The sequence below is a fragment of the Suillus fuscotomentosus genome (assembly GCF_016647785.1).
Source record: "Suillus fuscotomentosus strain FC203 chromosome Unknown F5891scaffold_28, whole genome shotgun sequence".
Lineage (NCBI taxonomy): Eukaryota > Fungi > Basidiomycota > Agaricomycetes > Boletales > Suillaceae > Suillus > Suillus fuscotomentosus.
This window is the reverse complement of record NW_024539540.1, coordinates 394,686-408,623: the sequence shown is the minus strand read 5'-3', so window position 1 is coordinate 408,623 and position 13,938 is coordinate 394,686. Positions and strand designations below refer to the sequence as shown.

Below are 13,938 nucleotides of genomic sequence, written 5' to 3'. Positions count from 1 at the left end.
TCTCTCATTATAACGCCATCCAAAGAACTAATAACTTACTGATATATATGCACATAGGAGTCTCCAAAAACAAGAAAACAACCTTAGATTGTGCCCGCGTAGCTCAATAGTATTATTTTCTCTTCGCACGCATGACGCGGCACCATGCCCTTTTTACCTTAGAACGCGCACATATGCGCGCAGTCTTCCCACGCTCACGCGCACATACGCGCGCAATATTCACACGCCCATACGCCTCGCGCGCGCACACATGCGCGCTTCCTGCGCCTCGCTCATAGGAAGGTGTAGATGTCGACAGCCGCACGAAGAAGACAAGTCGGATAGGACATCCGCAAAGTTTACCATTTTTTCCTTCGCATTTTCACATATAGTTTTACTCACACTGTTCAAACCTTACCACCTAATATTTAGCGCGCCTAGCAGGACTTGGTTTGGACTTGGATTGGATCGCTCTTGGACCGCACCACTTCGCATCATACGCACAATACAACACATGCGACACTCACGCGCTTTCTCGCGCCTTGCACGCGCGCACTTTCTCGCGCTTTATGCCATATGCGCGCCACATCCATATCACTCTCACATCATCGCCTCACACCCAGGGAACACTATTCACACCAGAGTCACCCTTGCAATTTGCCATGCTACGCTTCATTCCCGCGCTTTCACGCATAGCGCGCGCACATTCTCGCGCCTTGCGCGTACCATGCGCGCAACTTCCCACGCTTCACGCACATCCACACAATAATTCCTGCACTTGCGCATTCATCGCCCAACGACCCAAGCATCATACAGGCATCGCGCACACATACTATCACGCAAAATCCTCACCATGCGCACACTGAGTGGGGACACTCAGAATTTAAGTCCCTGGGAGATGTAGAGACTCGTGCATCTCATAGTGTGATATGGCGCTTTACACTAGGGAGTATACAGCACCAACTCGCAGCATCACTCTGTGTACCATCCACAGTGATTCCTATATGACGCGCAGCTTTCCCGCGCAACGCGCGCCATGCGCGCACCATTCCCGCGCTTCACGATGTATACGCGCGCGCGCGTTCCCGCGCTTGCGCGCCCTATAGCGCCAGCCATCCAGATGCATCCATCCACTGTCCACCAAGCTCCCTAGTACGTATATTTCCATTTCCTTATTAGCATAGTTCCACCTTTATTTTTATCATAGTTTCTCACTCATATATATTTTTACATACCTACTCGGTAGCGCTTCGGCTCCGCATGAGCGCGCTTAGGCGCGCTATATAAGCGCCAGCAGTACATACTATTATTTACCTTACTTGTCACCCAACTTTACCTAGTACTTACTACTTAGAAAGTCGCAGTAGAAATCTATTCATTAGCACAACACATCTCACATCCTTTATCTTGCTTATATCTTCACATAAGTTTAGTCTCTCTTATTTCCGCTTACACGCGCGCGCTTTCCCGCGCTTCGCGCTAATACGCGCGCGCGTTCCCGCGCCTTCGTACCTTGCGTGCACCTGCGCTTTCTCGCGCTTCGCTGAAGCGCGTACCTCTAGATCTCCGCTGCACCTGCTTCCCCTTTAGGGTCGAATGCACTTGCCATCTCAAGTATCGCAGACTAGGCAACGCACGACCTACAACTTTTTAGATACAGTCAGGAGCATTTCTTTGTTCCTCTCAGTATTGTTGTTTCTACACCGCTAGAACTAAGCGGCTCTCTATTGAAGAAGCAGTGGCTATTGAATGGTCGAAATTTATAACGTTTGATGATCGATTGTCGATAGCATATCATAGTAGTAAGTCACACATGTAATATGCCTCGCCGTTATCATTATCATCATTACGAGCATCTGACAGCAGTGAGTCCGGCTAGCGATTCATATGCGACCGCGGCTGAAAGACACGCTGGCTGGGCATTATACCAGTAAGGGGCTCAACCAAGGAGTCACTAGTTTATCAGTAAGTACTAAAGTTAAATATCAAAGTTCAGTATTCGACCGCGGCACTTCAGCCTGACTCCAAACCACCGCCATTGTCCCTTGGCAAACATCATTATGATTCCTCCAGGCTCAGATCAAACTGCACGTCGCCAGGAGCTTGGTGATGATCATGATGTTAGCCACTGCAGCTTTCAGCCACCTCCAGACTCAAATGTCAAGATGTCCGAGTATGAATGGTCACAATGGTGGGATGAAATGATGAACCTGCCGCCAGTGGCAGACTCCGGGTCAGGCTAGCCTGACTCAGATATGCGGCCTGCCGCCTCGCTGGACATCATAGCACCGCTGTCCCATGAAAACGAGTCAAACCCGCACAACAGTTCAGCTCCTGCGCCAAGTCAGGTTCATCACACCCCCACAGAGACCCCACTAGCCTTATCCTCCGAGGAAATTTTGGCCTTGGTCATGAGTTTCGGTGACTCGGACGCAACTGACAGTGCCCCAGAGGCTGGAGTCACGGCAGTCCCGCATCCATACACCCTTGAAGTCGCTGGCAGTGATGTTCACGCCCGCCTGTCGAATGTTCGCTTCGACCTGCCGCTATCATTGGGTCAGGTTGACTCACCGCCGCCATCCTGAAGTCGATACACCCCCTACAAAATTATTGACAGGCCTGACATTCATCGTGGCAGGCATGGTCTTAGTGACGATGCCGAACATCATGCTGGCCCATCATGTCACAGCCTGATGCCAGGTGTACCACATCCTGCAGCACCATTGTCTACGACATCCGAGTCATTGCCCCCAACTTCTGCGCTGTTCAGTCTTGAGAGCCTACTCAAGGTAAAATTGAAGGCCAAAAAGGGCATGAAACAGTCGATGCTCGACGATTCGTTTCTACTTTCATCCAAGGAAAGATCAAAAAAGGCGATTGCCAGTCTCACTGCTGTCGTAACGGCATTCAATGATCGTAAGTCTCACAATATTCATCGTAACCTGACAGCTGATATCGAGAACAGCTGAACTTACCTTGTGGTCCCGTGGGAGTGACGCCAAAAAGCACGCAGAAAAAATTGGCGAGACTGCCAAGCACCTCAGGAAAAAGGTCAAGGATATAGTTCGGACGGCAGTCTTATTTGGCTACAATTTGGATGAAGCCTTGGCAACCCAAACACAAGAGGAGATAGAGCTTACCGTCAGCAACCTTCTGCAAGGTGACGCGTTCCTATACGGAGATATCAAGGTAAGTCCGGCATTATTCTCTCCTTCAGGCTACAATATGCTCATGGCTTTATGGTCAGGTGGGAGGAGAGACTATAGTCGGCGTGCCCTTTGCGAACAGAGTAGTGCGGCATTTTGCGCAGCACGTACTGTTCCATCAACTTGACCTCCAGGAATATGTCAACCCCAGCCGAGACCTTGGGGCATTATTTGCTTTCATTGGGACATTATTTGAGTGGGCATTGAGGGAATTGTCTACTGGTGTTTTCATCCCCAGTGACTTTGACCTGTCCCGCGCCCGGGTGGCTTTCGACGAAAAGTCTCTACAAGTCAATGAGGGGCGATGTACGTAGCGTCCTAGTTGCAGGCATTTACACCCAAAGGGGGCAACCATCTTAGGGGAGTTACTCACTCTCAAGTGACGTTCATAGGGAAGTCTGGTATTGCTCGGACGAGCCGGTTCAATTAGTATGGTGCTAGTATCACAAATGTACTATATACATGATAGTGTGCAAATATGACAATGATGCGAAGGGTATGCTTGATAGAGTAAAGTTTGAACACATGGACTCATACACTTGGGCCTGCACTGCACCCAGCCTCTATGTCCCATTTAAGATGTGAAGGGATGGGATTAGCAGGGCAAGTTACTTTTGTCATGGTTATTCCTATCATGATTATCAGGCTGCTCCTGTGTGACTCCTATTTGACAGCAGAAAACACCGGCTAAGAGCTAAACACCGGCTTACGCCGCAGTTTTCACTTATAAGGTGTGCCAAATCTAACAAGGAATCACCCCTTCAAAATCATGCCTCCCGTTGGTTTGTTACAGTACAACAGTGGCTGGCAGTCCCAGCCCTCCATACTTCCTGGACCATTCAAAGAACCATCTTCAGTGAATGTCAAGAGGCATTCAACACCTGCGATAAATGTTGCAAAAAGTCGAGCTACCACCGTTATTGTGGAGTCAACTACAAGCCTGGCAGCAACAAAGGAACCCCAGGCAACACCAGAAACGAAACAAGAAAATAATGAAGAATCAGTCATGCAAGATCCTGGTACGTCTGTTGCAAGTTCAAGACCATGTAATTTATGTTTAAGTTTTGCAGGTTTGCGCCAGCTGATTATCAGCAGAATTCGGAATGGTGGTGATGGGCCCGAAGTTGAGGTATGGGAAGCAGTGTGTTCCTTATCTTTCTCAGGCTGATTGCCGTGGTAGGTATTTTCCAACGTTACAGAAGATGATTATGTATATGTTTTGGATGCTATCGGATGTGACGATAAACTAATTCGCAAGTGAATTTTTTTCTCCCTTTTCCAAATTTGAACTGATTCTGTGTTTTGCTTCAGACCGTTGTAGAGACTCGTGCATCTCATAGTGTGATATGGCGCTTTACACTAGGGAGTATACAGCACCAACTCGCAGCATCACTCTGTGTACCATCCACAGTGATTCCTATATGACGCGCAGCTTTCCCGTGCAATGCGCGCCATGCGCGCACCATTCCCGCGCTTCACGATGTATACGCGCGCGCGCGTTCCCGCGCTTGCGCGCCCTATAGCGCCAGCCATCCAGATGCATCCATCCACTGTCCACCAAGCTCCCTAGTGCGTATATTTCCATTTCCTTTATTAGCATAGTTCCACCTTTATTTTTATCATAGTTTCTCACTCGTATATATTTTTACATACCTACTCGGTAGCGCTTCGGCTCCGCATGAGCGCGCTTAGGCGCGCTATATAAGCGCCAGCAGTACATACTATTATTTACCTTACTTTTCACCCAACTTTACCTAGTACTTACTACTTAGAAAGTCGCAGTAGAAATCTATTCATTAGCACAACACATCTCACATCCTTTATCTTGCTTATATCTTCACATAAGTTTAGTCTCTCTTATTTCCGCTTACACGCGCGCGCTTTCCCGCGCTTCGCGCTAATACGCGCGCGCGTTCCCGCGCCTTCGTACCTTGCGCGCACCTGCGCTTTCTCGCGCTTCGCTGAAGCGCGTACCTCTAGATCTCCGCTGCACCTGCTTCCCCTTTAGGGTCGAATGCACTTGCCATCTCAAGTATCGCAGACTAGGCAACGCACGACCTACAACTTTTTAGATACAGTCAGGAGCATTTCTTTGTTCCTCTCAGTATTGTTGTTTCTACACCGCTATGACAAGGTCAAATGGAAGAAGGCGCCAGTGGTGGTCCAAATGTTCATGAGTAGTAGGCCGTTTAGTGGGTCAGTGAAAAAACCATTATATCATACTAGTGTAGTACTGCCGTGACTCGGACTACAATGACAGCGTGCAAAACAATGAAAACGATCATGATGCGGTAGTACTAGTACAATTTCAATCTGAGGAGGGAGGCACGTAGTAGTAATACAATTTGGGGGGTAAACATGTGAAGTGCGATTTGAAAGACATCGAGAATTTGCGCGAGACACAGAACGAGACGTGCCGCTATGTGACCCTGCCCCTCTTGCTCGGTCCAGGTCTAGATCCCGAGACCTCGGCCTCATCGGCTACACGCTTAAGGAAGCTGCGGTGCCATGCGCGGTACCGATTGAATCCAGTCTGCTTCATCGCTGACCGCAGGTCCTTGCTGCACTTGTTCCAATCGAGCAGCTCCCTTGGTGGAGACCAGTCCCTCATGGCTTGGAGTGAGTCGCTGGAAACAATCGAACTGATGAATTTACGATCATCAGTAAAATAGCAGTGCTTACAGGAGCGTATCGTCATCCGCGTGCTCAGCCTCTAGGTGGTCAACAACGGTATCGCGCACTTGCTCCAGCGTGCGTTGGAATATGTTTTGAACTTTGGCGAGGGCCTGCTCGTTCTGGTTGGGATAAAGTACCTGATAGTGCGAATGCTTAGTGTTAGTATTAGAAAAATCCAAGGGACACGTACGGCACTCGCACAGTAAGCACGATGTCGAGAGTTGAGGTTCAATCGCCTGTTAGGAGGACGGATCCAAGTGGTGATGGTGACCGTCGCAGGATGATACCATGTATGAGAGTGCGACGCTAATGCACCATCTTCCGACTGCGTCAACTCCCCCATCTGAACTCCCCTCCGATTCAACTTCTTCGCGACACCCCACTCATACGTCGGTGAGGCGTGCTTCCGGGATTCAGCGATGTTGATGTGAGTGGCGGCCAAAACGTGCTCGTTCCGATCGCCAAACTTCTGCAACTTCGCGACGGCGCCTTCAGCAGTTTGGGAGACGGAAACCTCGAATGGCCAGAAGGGACGGATGTCGTCATCACGGGTCTGGAACATTAGCACCAGGTCCGGTACTCCGAGGTGATAACCCTGAGTCTCATCCTGAGGAGAAGGAAGTTCTGCGGTAGCGGGGGCGTCTACCATACGCCCCATGTGGATGGGTAAGGAGACCTCGAAGTCATCAGGGATGTCGAGAGACTCGACGATGATCCCCATCGCAGTGCGCAAAGGCACAAGGATCGACTCGTGAATTGGGGATGGCAGGGTGGCGACAATTTGGTGGAGGCTGGGGATGTATGACGGTGTAGAAACAACAATACTGAGAGGAACAAAGAAATGCTCCTGACTGTATCTAAAAAGTTGTAGGTCGTGCGTTGCCTAGTCTGCGATACTTGAGATGGCAAGTGCATTCGACCCTAAAGGGGAAGCAGGTGCAGCGGAGATCTAGAGGTACGCGCTTCAGCGAAGCGCGAGAAAGCGCAGGTGCGCGCAAGGTACGAAGGCGCGGGAACGCGCGCGCGTATTAGCGCGAAGCGCGGGAAAGCGCGCGCGTGTAAGCGGAAATAAGAGAGACTAAACTTATGTGAAGATATAAGCAAGATAAAGGATGTGAGATGTGTTGTGCTAATGAATAGATTTCTACTGCGACTTTCTAAGTAGTAAGTACTAGGTAAAGTTGGGTGAAAAGTAAGGTAAATAATAGTATGTACTGCTGGCGCTTATATAGCGCGCCTAAGCGCGCTCATGCGGAGCCGAAGCGCTACCGAGTAGGTATGTAAAAATATATACGAGTGAGAAACTATGATAAAAATAAAGGTGGAACTATGCTAATAAAGGAAATGGAAATATACGCACTAGGGAGCTTGGTGGACAGTGGATGGATGCATCTGGATGGCTGGCGCTATAGGGCGCGCAAGCGCGGGAACGCGCGCGCGCGTATACATCGTGAAGCGCGGGAATGGTGCGCGCATGGCGCGCATTGCACGGGAAAGCTGCGCGTCATATAGGAATCACTGTGGATGGTACACAGAGTGATGCTGCGAGTTGGTGCTGTATACTCCCTAGTGTAAAGCGCCATATCACACTATGAGATGCACGAGTCTCTACAGCGGTTTCAAAATAGCTGGCATGCACGTGCTTAGTACGCCTGACACTAAGTCACTAAGGCACTTCAAGACTCTTAGACTCTTACTGGTCTCTGCACCGAGCTGCCGCGGCCTGTCCGCATCGCACACACTTGGACTGATGGATTTGCCAGCCCTTCCGTACGTGACTACTACTATGTACCGTACTAGCCTTGGTGCTTAGTACTAGTAACTCAGGAGGGCATAGCTCAAGTCTACGAGGTTTACTCCAATAACATTACTTCCGATAGCTTGTTGTCGACCTCGGGGGCAACTTTACACAACGGTTGTATTGGTCTGCGGCGTCTGAAAAGTCAGTGACTTGATTCTGTATAACGCACCTTTTCTGACTTGTTTATAAGATTTACTAGTAGGCACAGTGACCCTCAAGTCAATACCCTGGAGGAGCCTTTTGTAAATTCCTGGAGTGTCCTAGAAGAGCAGTCACTGTAATACACCATTAAGTTCGGTCCACCGCGCTCCTGGTTCTAACTACTAATATGCCAGTGCATCCGTCGTACCAAGTCTGTCGCTGGGACTCTCCCTTTCATCTCCGCACCTTCCACCAGGTTCACTAGATGCATTCATGAGGTGCATGCTCGTATCCCGAATCTCAAGACGTGTTCTTGCCGAACATCACCTTGTGCTCTCGAAGTCCCTTGGAACCAACAGCCTCAATCACCCCGAGGACCCACACGTTGGCATCATTTACACTGCGCTCAACCTCAGGGATTCCATTGACAAGTGTGTCGCGCTCTTGCATGGCAGGCCACATGATATAGTCGATGAGATTGGGGAAAGCGTGCCGAATCGCGGATGGCCGGAAGTGATCGTTGATGGTCACGTTGACACTAAGTTTTCCTACATACGTGAACACCTCGAGTAAATCTTTTCACTTGCATCACGTTCAATCTCACCCACGCCTCATTTTCTAGGTACATCATATTTGAACTTCTCAAAAATGTGCAGGTTCTCGGATCACATCTAACAGAGCGGTTGACTGATGGCGTTCTAGGCAATAACCGCTACTGGACTGGATCACAGGAGTTCACCTAACCTTCCTCCTATACGAGCTACCATCGTTCTTGGCGAGAACGACGTTCGGGTGAGAATATCTGATCAAGGTTGGCACCCCTTTTCTCGCCTACAGATGAATGTTAAGGCAATATCTATAGGTGGTGGACTCTCATCTGCTCGGATCAAGTCACCTTCCGACCTCTTCTCTTTTTCTCACATTCGCAATGCAACACGCATGGATGACGCATGGCTGGGCGCGCTACGCTCAGCCAGTTCGAGAGGCGTTAAAGCTACTGAAAATACGCCCATGGCGGACTGAACAGTCGAATGTGAATTCAAACAATAAAGATTCTGAACGCAGCAAGGCTGGCATTGATCCCAGAATAGGGCTTGGCCTACCTACTATGAGTAGTAACATGTTTACACCGTGCGTGGTTCTTGGCTAGTGCCTTCATAACGGTTAACTGAGCTACCTTTACAGGTATTTCGGGAGTCCTGGAGCTGGTTTCCCTGAATGGGCTGGGGTGAGTAAGCTTTGCCCGTCGCATTCGGGCCTCGTGTTGACTTTATGAAGCAACAGATGTATATTTACGCTTACCCAAGCTGGTGCGTTTTTTTTTTCAAGTCAGCGGGTATCAACATGTGACGCTGGGCTAAGGGCATTTTATATTTAGATGGCCAAATATAAAATTCATATTCATATTCATATGAACCTTAAGGGTATTGAGCTATCGACTGCCTGCACGTGAACGTCACCATACATATTACCATGTGTTGTTCAACTTCCTGTGGCATCAAATAATGCAGCTGGTGAGGTCAATTCTACCTGATATTGATATTTGTTGCATGCGCTTTTACAGTAGAACATTGCTCAGTGAGGGCACGAACGCTATGTTTGTCTTTGTTGGTATCATGAGGCAGCACAGCACCCATCGCACCCATCGCACCCTGGCAGCATTCAACCAAGCTTCAGACACCACCTTTCCTTTGTGTTGGACGCGCGACATTGCCAACAATACAACAATCTGCAGAGTCTGTGTTGTTCGTACGCTCGGGCCCAGTACTCTCTTGCCAAGTCCTATTCCGGCAAAACCTTTCCCAATACCAGATGAACTTGGCCTGATAAGAGCGAGGGTGTCGTCCGTTTCGAGGCTATGGTACTACATAGACCTAGTGATGCGGCAGGGTATGTGTATATTTTGTGACTATCGTTATATAGACGCTGATTGCCTGTTACCAAAGTAGCACAGACCCATTTTCATCATTCTAAGTCAATGTGCCTCGTGCAGTACTATATCCTCATCGTTATGTCAACTTGAAGCTTGCACCTTCTTCCCTTTACCATTCCTTCCCCGTTTCCTACGTTCTGCCTTGATGTAAGTGTTTTCAACATAACTATGAAAAGTATATGCAGCGCCTTCTGACATGCCTATTTTTTCTTTGTAGAATCCAGAATTGAAATGAGCTGCGGTCGACAGGTACAAAATGCCCCGATCTTTCATTGTACCGATATATTGACGGAAATTCATGGCAGGATAGCGAGAGTGGACACTCGTCACAACGTCCTCGATTTCTTGCGGCGGTTCATCGTCACTTGATTCATCGTCATTATCCAAATAAAGTGCATACGTTCTCTTCAGCGGCTGAGGCACCGCCTGGCCTTCTTGTTGTCTGCCAAGGGCCCCCTTGGAGATCACGAATATGTTGGATGGTAGGAGGCTCTGCTCGGTTATAGCAGGTATGTCTGTCCTTTGTTTTGCTGGTTTGTCTTTGGGTGTGGGCTCCTGTGAAGGTAGGTCAGATCGTGCAAATCACTCACATACCAAGTCACATACCGTATTGAGGATTTCGATGGCAACTTTCTTATGTCGCCTCCCAGAGCTATCCGCCCTTGCAGCTTTGAAAGCACTGTCGATGTCGTGCACAGTTAAAAGCCGGTGGGGGGGATCCGTGCGGCGGGCGGTAGACAATCACCAGCCTAAGTGTTCGTACAGTTCTGGAACATCCATGATAGCTCTGATGGAGTCAAATATGTCTTGCCGACCATCTGATTCGGAGTGCAGCTTGCCCACATACGTGGTCGATTGGCTCCTATCCATAGTGTGTAATGGCACTCGAAATTCGACTAGCATAACCGTGAGCATCTCCACCTGACTCGGGGTCGTTGCTTGCACAACTTACTTTTATCAAGCTCGGGGGCCTGGTACTGTTCTGCGGTATCAGTGATATCGGGTAATTCTGGACGAATACCAAGCAGATACGCAGCGGTTTGTGCACGAGTGCGCTGACGAACAGAAGAGACTGAATTAATCGTAACACTACTGCGAGGTCTACGAGTCTCCCGTCGCGCATCTGAGCGAGGCTGTGACATGACGATTCGGAGAAAATACAAGCTCATCACCCACTTTGCACATGTGCCTTTTATCATGCTCTCAGCTCAGAGAAACGAGTTGCAATAACTTCAGACTTCGGCCAAAGTGCATGAGTTAGTACGAAAACACTTGAATTTACTATTATTTCCATGACGCCGACGGCACAGCTTAAACTTCCCCACCCAATATAGCTCGAAAAACAATGTAGACACTGACGGAAAGTTGCGGTAAACGATTACTGCATCCCGAGTCACGTCACCCTGCCAAAACAGGCAAGAGAAACGATGGAGAAACTTACGAATGCTCAAGATTTTCTTCAAGGTGAGTCAGTGAAGTTCCACCGGGCTAGTATATTATGAGAATGCTTATCACCATGACTAACTATGCAGGAACGATATATAAGATAGCTAACCGTCCTACGGCTCATTTGTTCTACACCCTTTCGTCTCTCCTGTTATCTGACTCGGATTTTGCGGCATGTCTGCATCAGGGCATGACTCAGGAAGCCCTCCTTCGGGGATGATATCCCTGCGTGTCCCAACCTCTCCTCAGGCTCGGGCGAAGAGAAGAATAGCCACCTTGATGGAAGAGGTCGAACTCTTGAAGCAGGACAAAGCAACCAAGCAGAGGTGCGTCAGACTTGCTCAGACTTTTAAAGACGCAGTCTTAACTTAATTTCTTATCAAGGAAAACAACGTATTATGTTTCACAGGGTCGAGCAATCCGTCGTTTGGTCGCCTTGTACACTCCTATAGAGGATTTAATTGCTGAAAACGACCGACGGTGTGAATATGAAGATACTTCCGGCGTTTCCACTGTAGAGTAAGTACTAGTATTCATCTTGCTTTATCATGACCATATCCTGACATGCACCGGCGTGACAGGCAAGACCGCCTACAACGTAGTTATGTCGAACTTGTCAAGGCGTTGCCATGGATTCACGACAAGATAGCAAGTCTTGACGACGAGGAGTCTGAAGACATGCTTAAAAAGGTCTGTTCATGAACTTCTTATGTCACTTTTTCCTCATTAGTACGATTCAAATGTAGCTCAAGCGAGGTGCGGACTCGGCTCGCGGCGATGACACGGGTACCCTTAAAGAGCTCGTAGCATCATGGGTAAACATCGAGTTTCGTCCAACTCCTCTCATCTCGACCAACGACAAGCATCATCGAGGGTTTGTAAACGACACATGTGGTAAGCTGCTCTGTCCAGCGGAATGGTGCTGGGATGATCCTGCGTAAGTGATATTCCGTATTCTTTACTGTCTTCATTTATATGTCGCTGATACTATGCAGTCCAGTGTCAAGGCCAGCATTCGAGACCGTACGACCGCTTTCATCGTCTCCGAAAATTCATGGCCCCTATTTATGTATCAAAACTGTGCAGCTGACGCCGGCAATCTAGAGCACGGTCTCATGAAATCTAAGCTATTAGTGATGGTGAGCTGATTTTTCTCATTGGTTCGTGTCTCATAATCACATCGCAGGGGTTGAAGGCCCTCTTTACCTCTCCCTCATCTGCCAGCGAGATGGATGGTGAAGGTCAAGGCACCGATATAATCGAGAACAATCGACGTGCACGGAGACAAGATCAAGCCAAGGTAAAGACATGTGTTGCATCTATTATCGGTATGAGGAAGGTTACTCCTCGGGCGATTGCATATACAGCTTGTCAAGTAAGCATCGCCCTATAACCGTGATGTAGATGACGAGTTTTGCAGATCTGATTCGCTCTCTCTAGTATCACTTCATGGCGCAACGTAGACGGAGATTTCGATTACGAGATATTCTGGACCAATATCGTAGATTTCTTCGAGGATGCTCCGGGTCCAGCTGCGCGAGCCAGGGTCAATGAACTTCTTGAGTGGTGGACCAGGTAAGCATGGACTGTCAATGAGTAGCATTGATCGCTAATTCCTGTACAGAAAAGTTTTTGGAAGAAATCACAGACAAGACTTGACGTCGGACGTAATTTCCCGGATGTCCGTCCGTACACTTGCTGCTCAGAGACTAGCGATGGAAGATGCTGCATTGGATTCTGACTCTTGACGTTCATCGCCGTATCTTAGTGCCTATTGTTACTCAGTAATATACTCTCTGAAACTAATGTGATTGCGGTCTCCCATATCTGCCAGTGACACCCCGTGAATGAATCATTGTGTGACAACCCTTAATCTTTCTGTCAGATACATCTACCAATCGACGTACCGCGTATACAACAAATATATATATATATCGATAATCTGAGTAATTATACTCCTGTAGACAATAAGAAGAATATGCCGATTTTGTGATGAACAGATGTGGTGATACTCCTGCTTACAACGAGAAAAATATGCTGATTTTCCGATAGACAGGCGTTGTTACACTCGTGTATCCACCAAGATGAAATTGCCGATATTCTGATGGACTAATGTAGTTATACTCCCGCGTACGGCAAGAAAAATATGCTCATTTTCTGAAATATAAAATTGGACGGTGTGACTTGTCAACGAGTTGCATCTGTTGTTGTATAAGAAAATACTCTTTGTCTATGATAACACACAAGAATGTGCGAGATTGGCAAACTTAGAAACTCGAGGTCAGAAGGGGTGATATCTGATGGACGGGTGTTGTTATACTCCTGTATGCACCCAGATAAAATTACCGATTTTTTCATGGACAGATGTAGTTGGTACTCCTGCATACAACGAGAAAAATATACTATTTTTCTGAAATAAGGAATTGAACGATGTGACTTATAAGCAAGTTGCTTCTGTTGTTGTAAGAGAAAAAACTCTGCATATGTGATAACGCGCGAGCATGCGCGAGCATCGGCGAACTTAGAAACTCGACGTCAAAAGGGGCGGAGTTGTAAAGATGCCAAAGATGACATGATATTACAATGTAGCACTGCCCGTGTGTGGTGGCAGTGCTGCGCCAAAATTCTGAACATTTTGAGACGTCGTCGCTATTGCTAAATCTTTGAACTTGCTCGACATTCTAGAGGTTTGATTTTACACAAGGTGATGATCTGATGTTATTTGTCTTTGGAAAAGCTGATCAGAACGTACCGAC

General features: G+C 48.1%; 5 protein-coding genes across 5 annotated transcripts; 3 read left to right on the top strand and 2 right to left on the bottom strand.

Moving 5' to 3' along the window:
* Positions 1–1,799: 1,799 nt before the first annotated feature.
* F5891DRAFT_980503 (uncharacterized protein) lies at positions 1,800–4,353 on the top strand (the record flags this gene model as incomplete). The annotated part of the gene is made up of 11 exons (XM_041377006.1): positions 1,800–1,844; positions 1,886–1,944; positions 1,997–2,212; positions 2,306–2,535; positions 2,698–2,895; positions 2,945–3,168; positions 3,227–3,491; positions 3,655–3,681; positions 3,903–3,916; positions 3,979–4,204; positions 4,256–4,353. 11 exons carry the CDS (start codon positions 1,800–1,802, stop codon positions 4,351–4,353), a joined length of 1,602 nt encoding a protein of 533 aa, XP_041225804.1.
* Positions 4,354–5,528: 1,175 nt separating this feature from the next.
* Positions 5,529–6,618, bottom strand: F5891DRAFT_1227948 (uncharacterized protein). Its single transcript, XM_041369532.1, has 3 exons — positions 6,052–6,618; positions 5,868–5,998; positions 5,529–5,812 (listed from the first exon to the last, which is right to left on the bottom strand). Exons 1-3 carry the CDS (start codon positions 6,580–6,582, stop codon positions 5,605–5,607), a joined length of 870 nt encoding a protein of 289 aa, XP_041225803.1. The 5' UTR covers positions 6,583–6,618; the 3' UTR covers positions 5,529–5,604.
* A 1,380-nt stretch (positions 6,619–7,998) lies between these two features.
* On the top strand, positions 7,999–8,802 carry F5891DRAFT_1227945 (uncharacterized protein; the record flags this gene model as incomplete). The annotated part of the gene is made up of 4 exons (XM_041369531.1): positions 7,999–8,372; positions 8,426–8,453; positions 8,506–8,614; positions 8,666–8,802. Coding segments are annotated over 4 exons (648 nt in total), but the record flags the coding sequence as incomplete, so codon positions are not given.
* A 1,015-nt stretch (positions 8,803–9,817) lies between these two features.
* Positions 9,818–10,878, bottom strand: F5891DRAFT_1188922 (uncharacterized protein; the record flags this gene model as incomplete). The annotated part of the gene is made up of 4 exons (XM_041367068.1): positions 9,818–10,291; positions 10,343–10,415; positions 10,482–10,632; positions 10,689–10,878. The coding sequence occupies 4 exons, from the start codon at positions 10,876–10,878 to the stop codon at positions 9,818–9,820; spliced, it is 888 nt and encodes a 295-aa protein (XP_041225801.1).
* A 478-nt stretch (positions 10,879–11,356) lies between these two features.
* Positions 11,357–12,930, top strand: F5891DRAFT_1188921 (uncharacterized protein; the record flags this gene model as incomplete). Its single annotated transcript, XM_041367067.1, has 9 exons — positions 11,357–11,508; positions 11,567–11,701; positions 11,764–11,872; positions 11,929–12,119; positions 12,183–12,321; positions 12,369–12,482; positions 12,550–12,557; positions 12,623–12,757; positions 12,807–12,930. The coding sequence occupies 9 exons, from the start codon at positions 11,357–11,359 to the stop codon at positions 12,928–12,930; spliced, it is 1,107 nt and encodes a 368-aa protein (XP_041225800.1).
* Between the last annotated feature and the right edge of the window lie 1,008 nt (positions 12,931–13,938).

Coding starts and splice junctions, on each gene's coding strand:
- F5891DRAFT_1227948 (XM_041369532.1), bottom strand. CDS start 6,582: ATGGGGATCATCGTCGAGTCTCTCGACATCCCTGATGACTTCGAGGTC. Junction 5,999..6,051: donor GTGCTTACTGTGCGAGTGCC/GTACGTGTCCCT, acceptor TCGCACTATCAG/GTACTTTATCCCAACCAGAA. Junction 5,813..5,867: donor GCGGATGACGATACGCTCCT/GTAAGCACTGCT, acceptor GATTGTTTCCAG/CGACTCACTCCAAGCCATGA.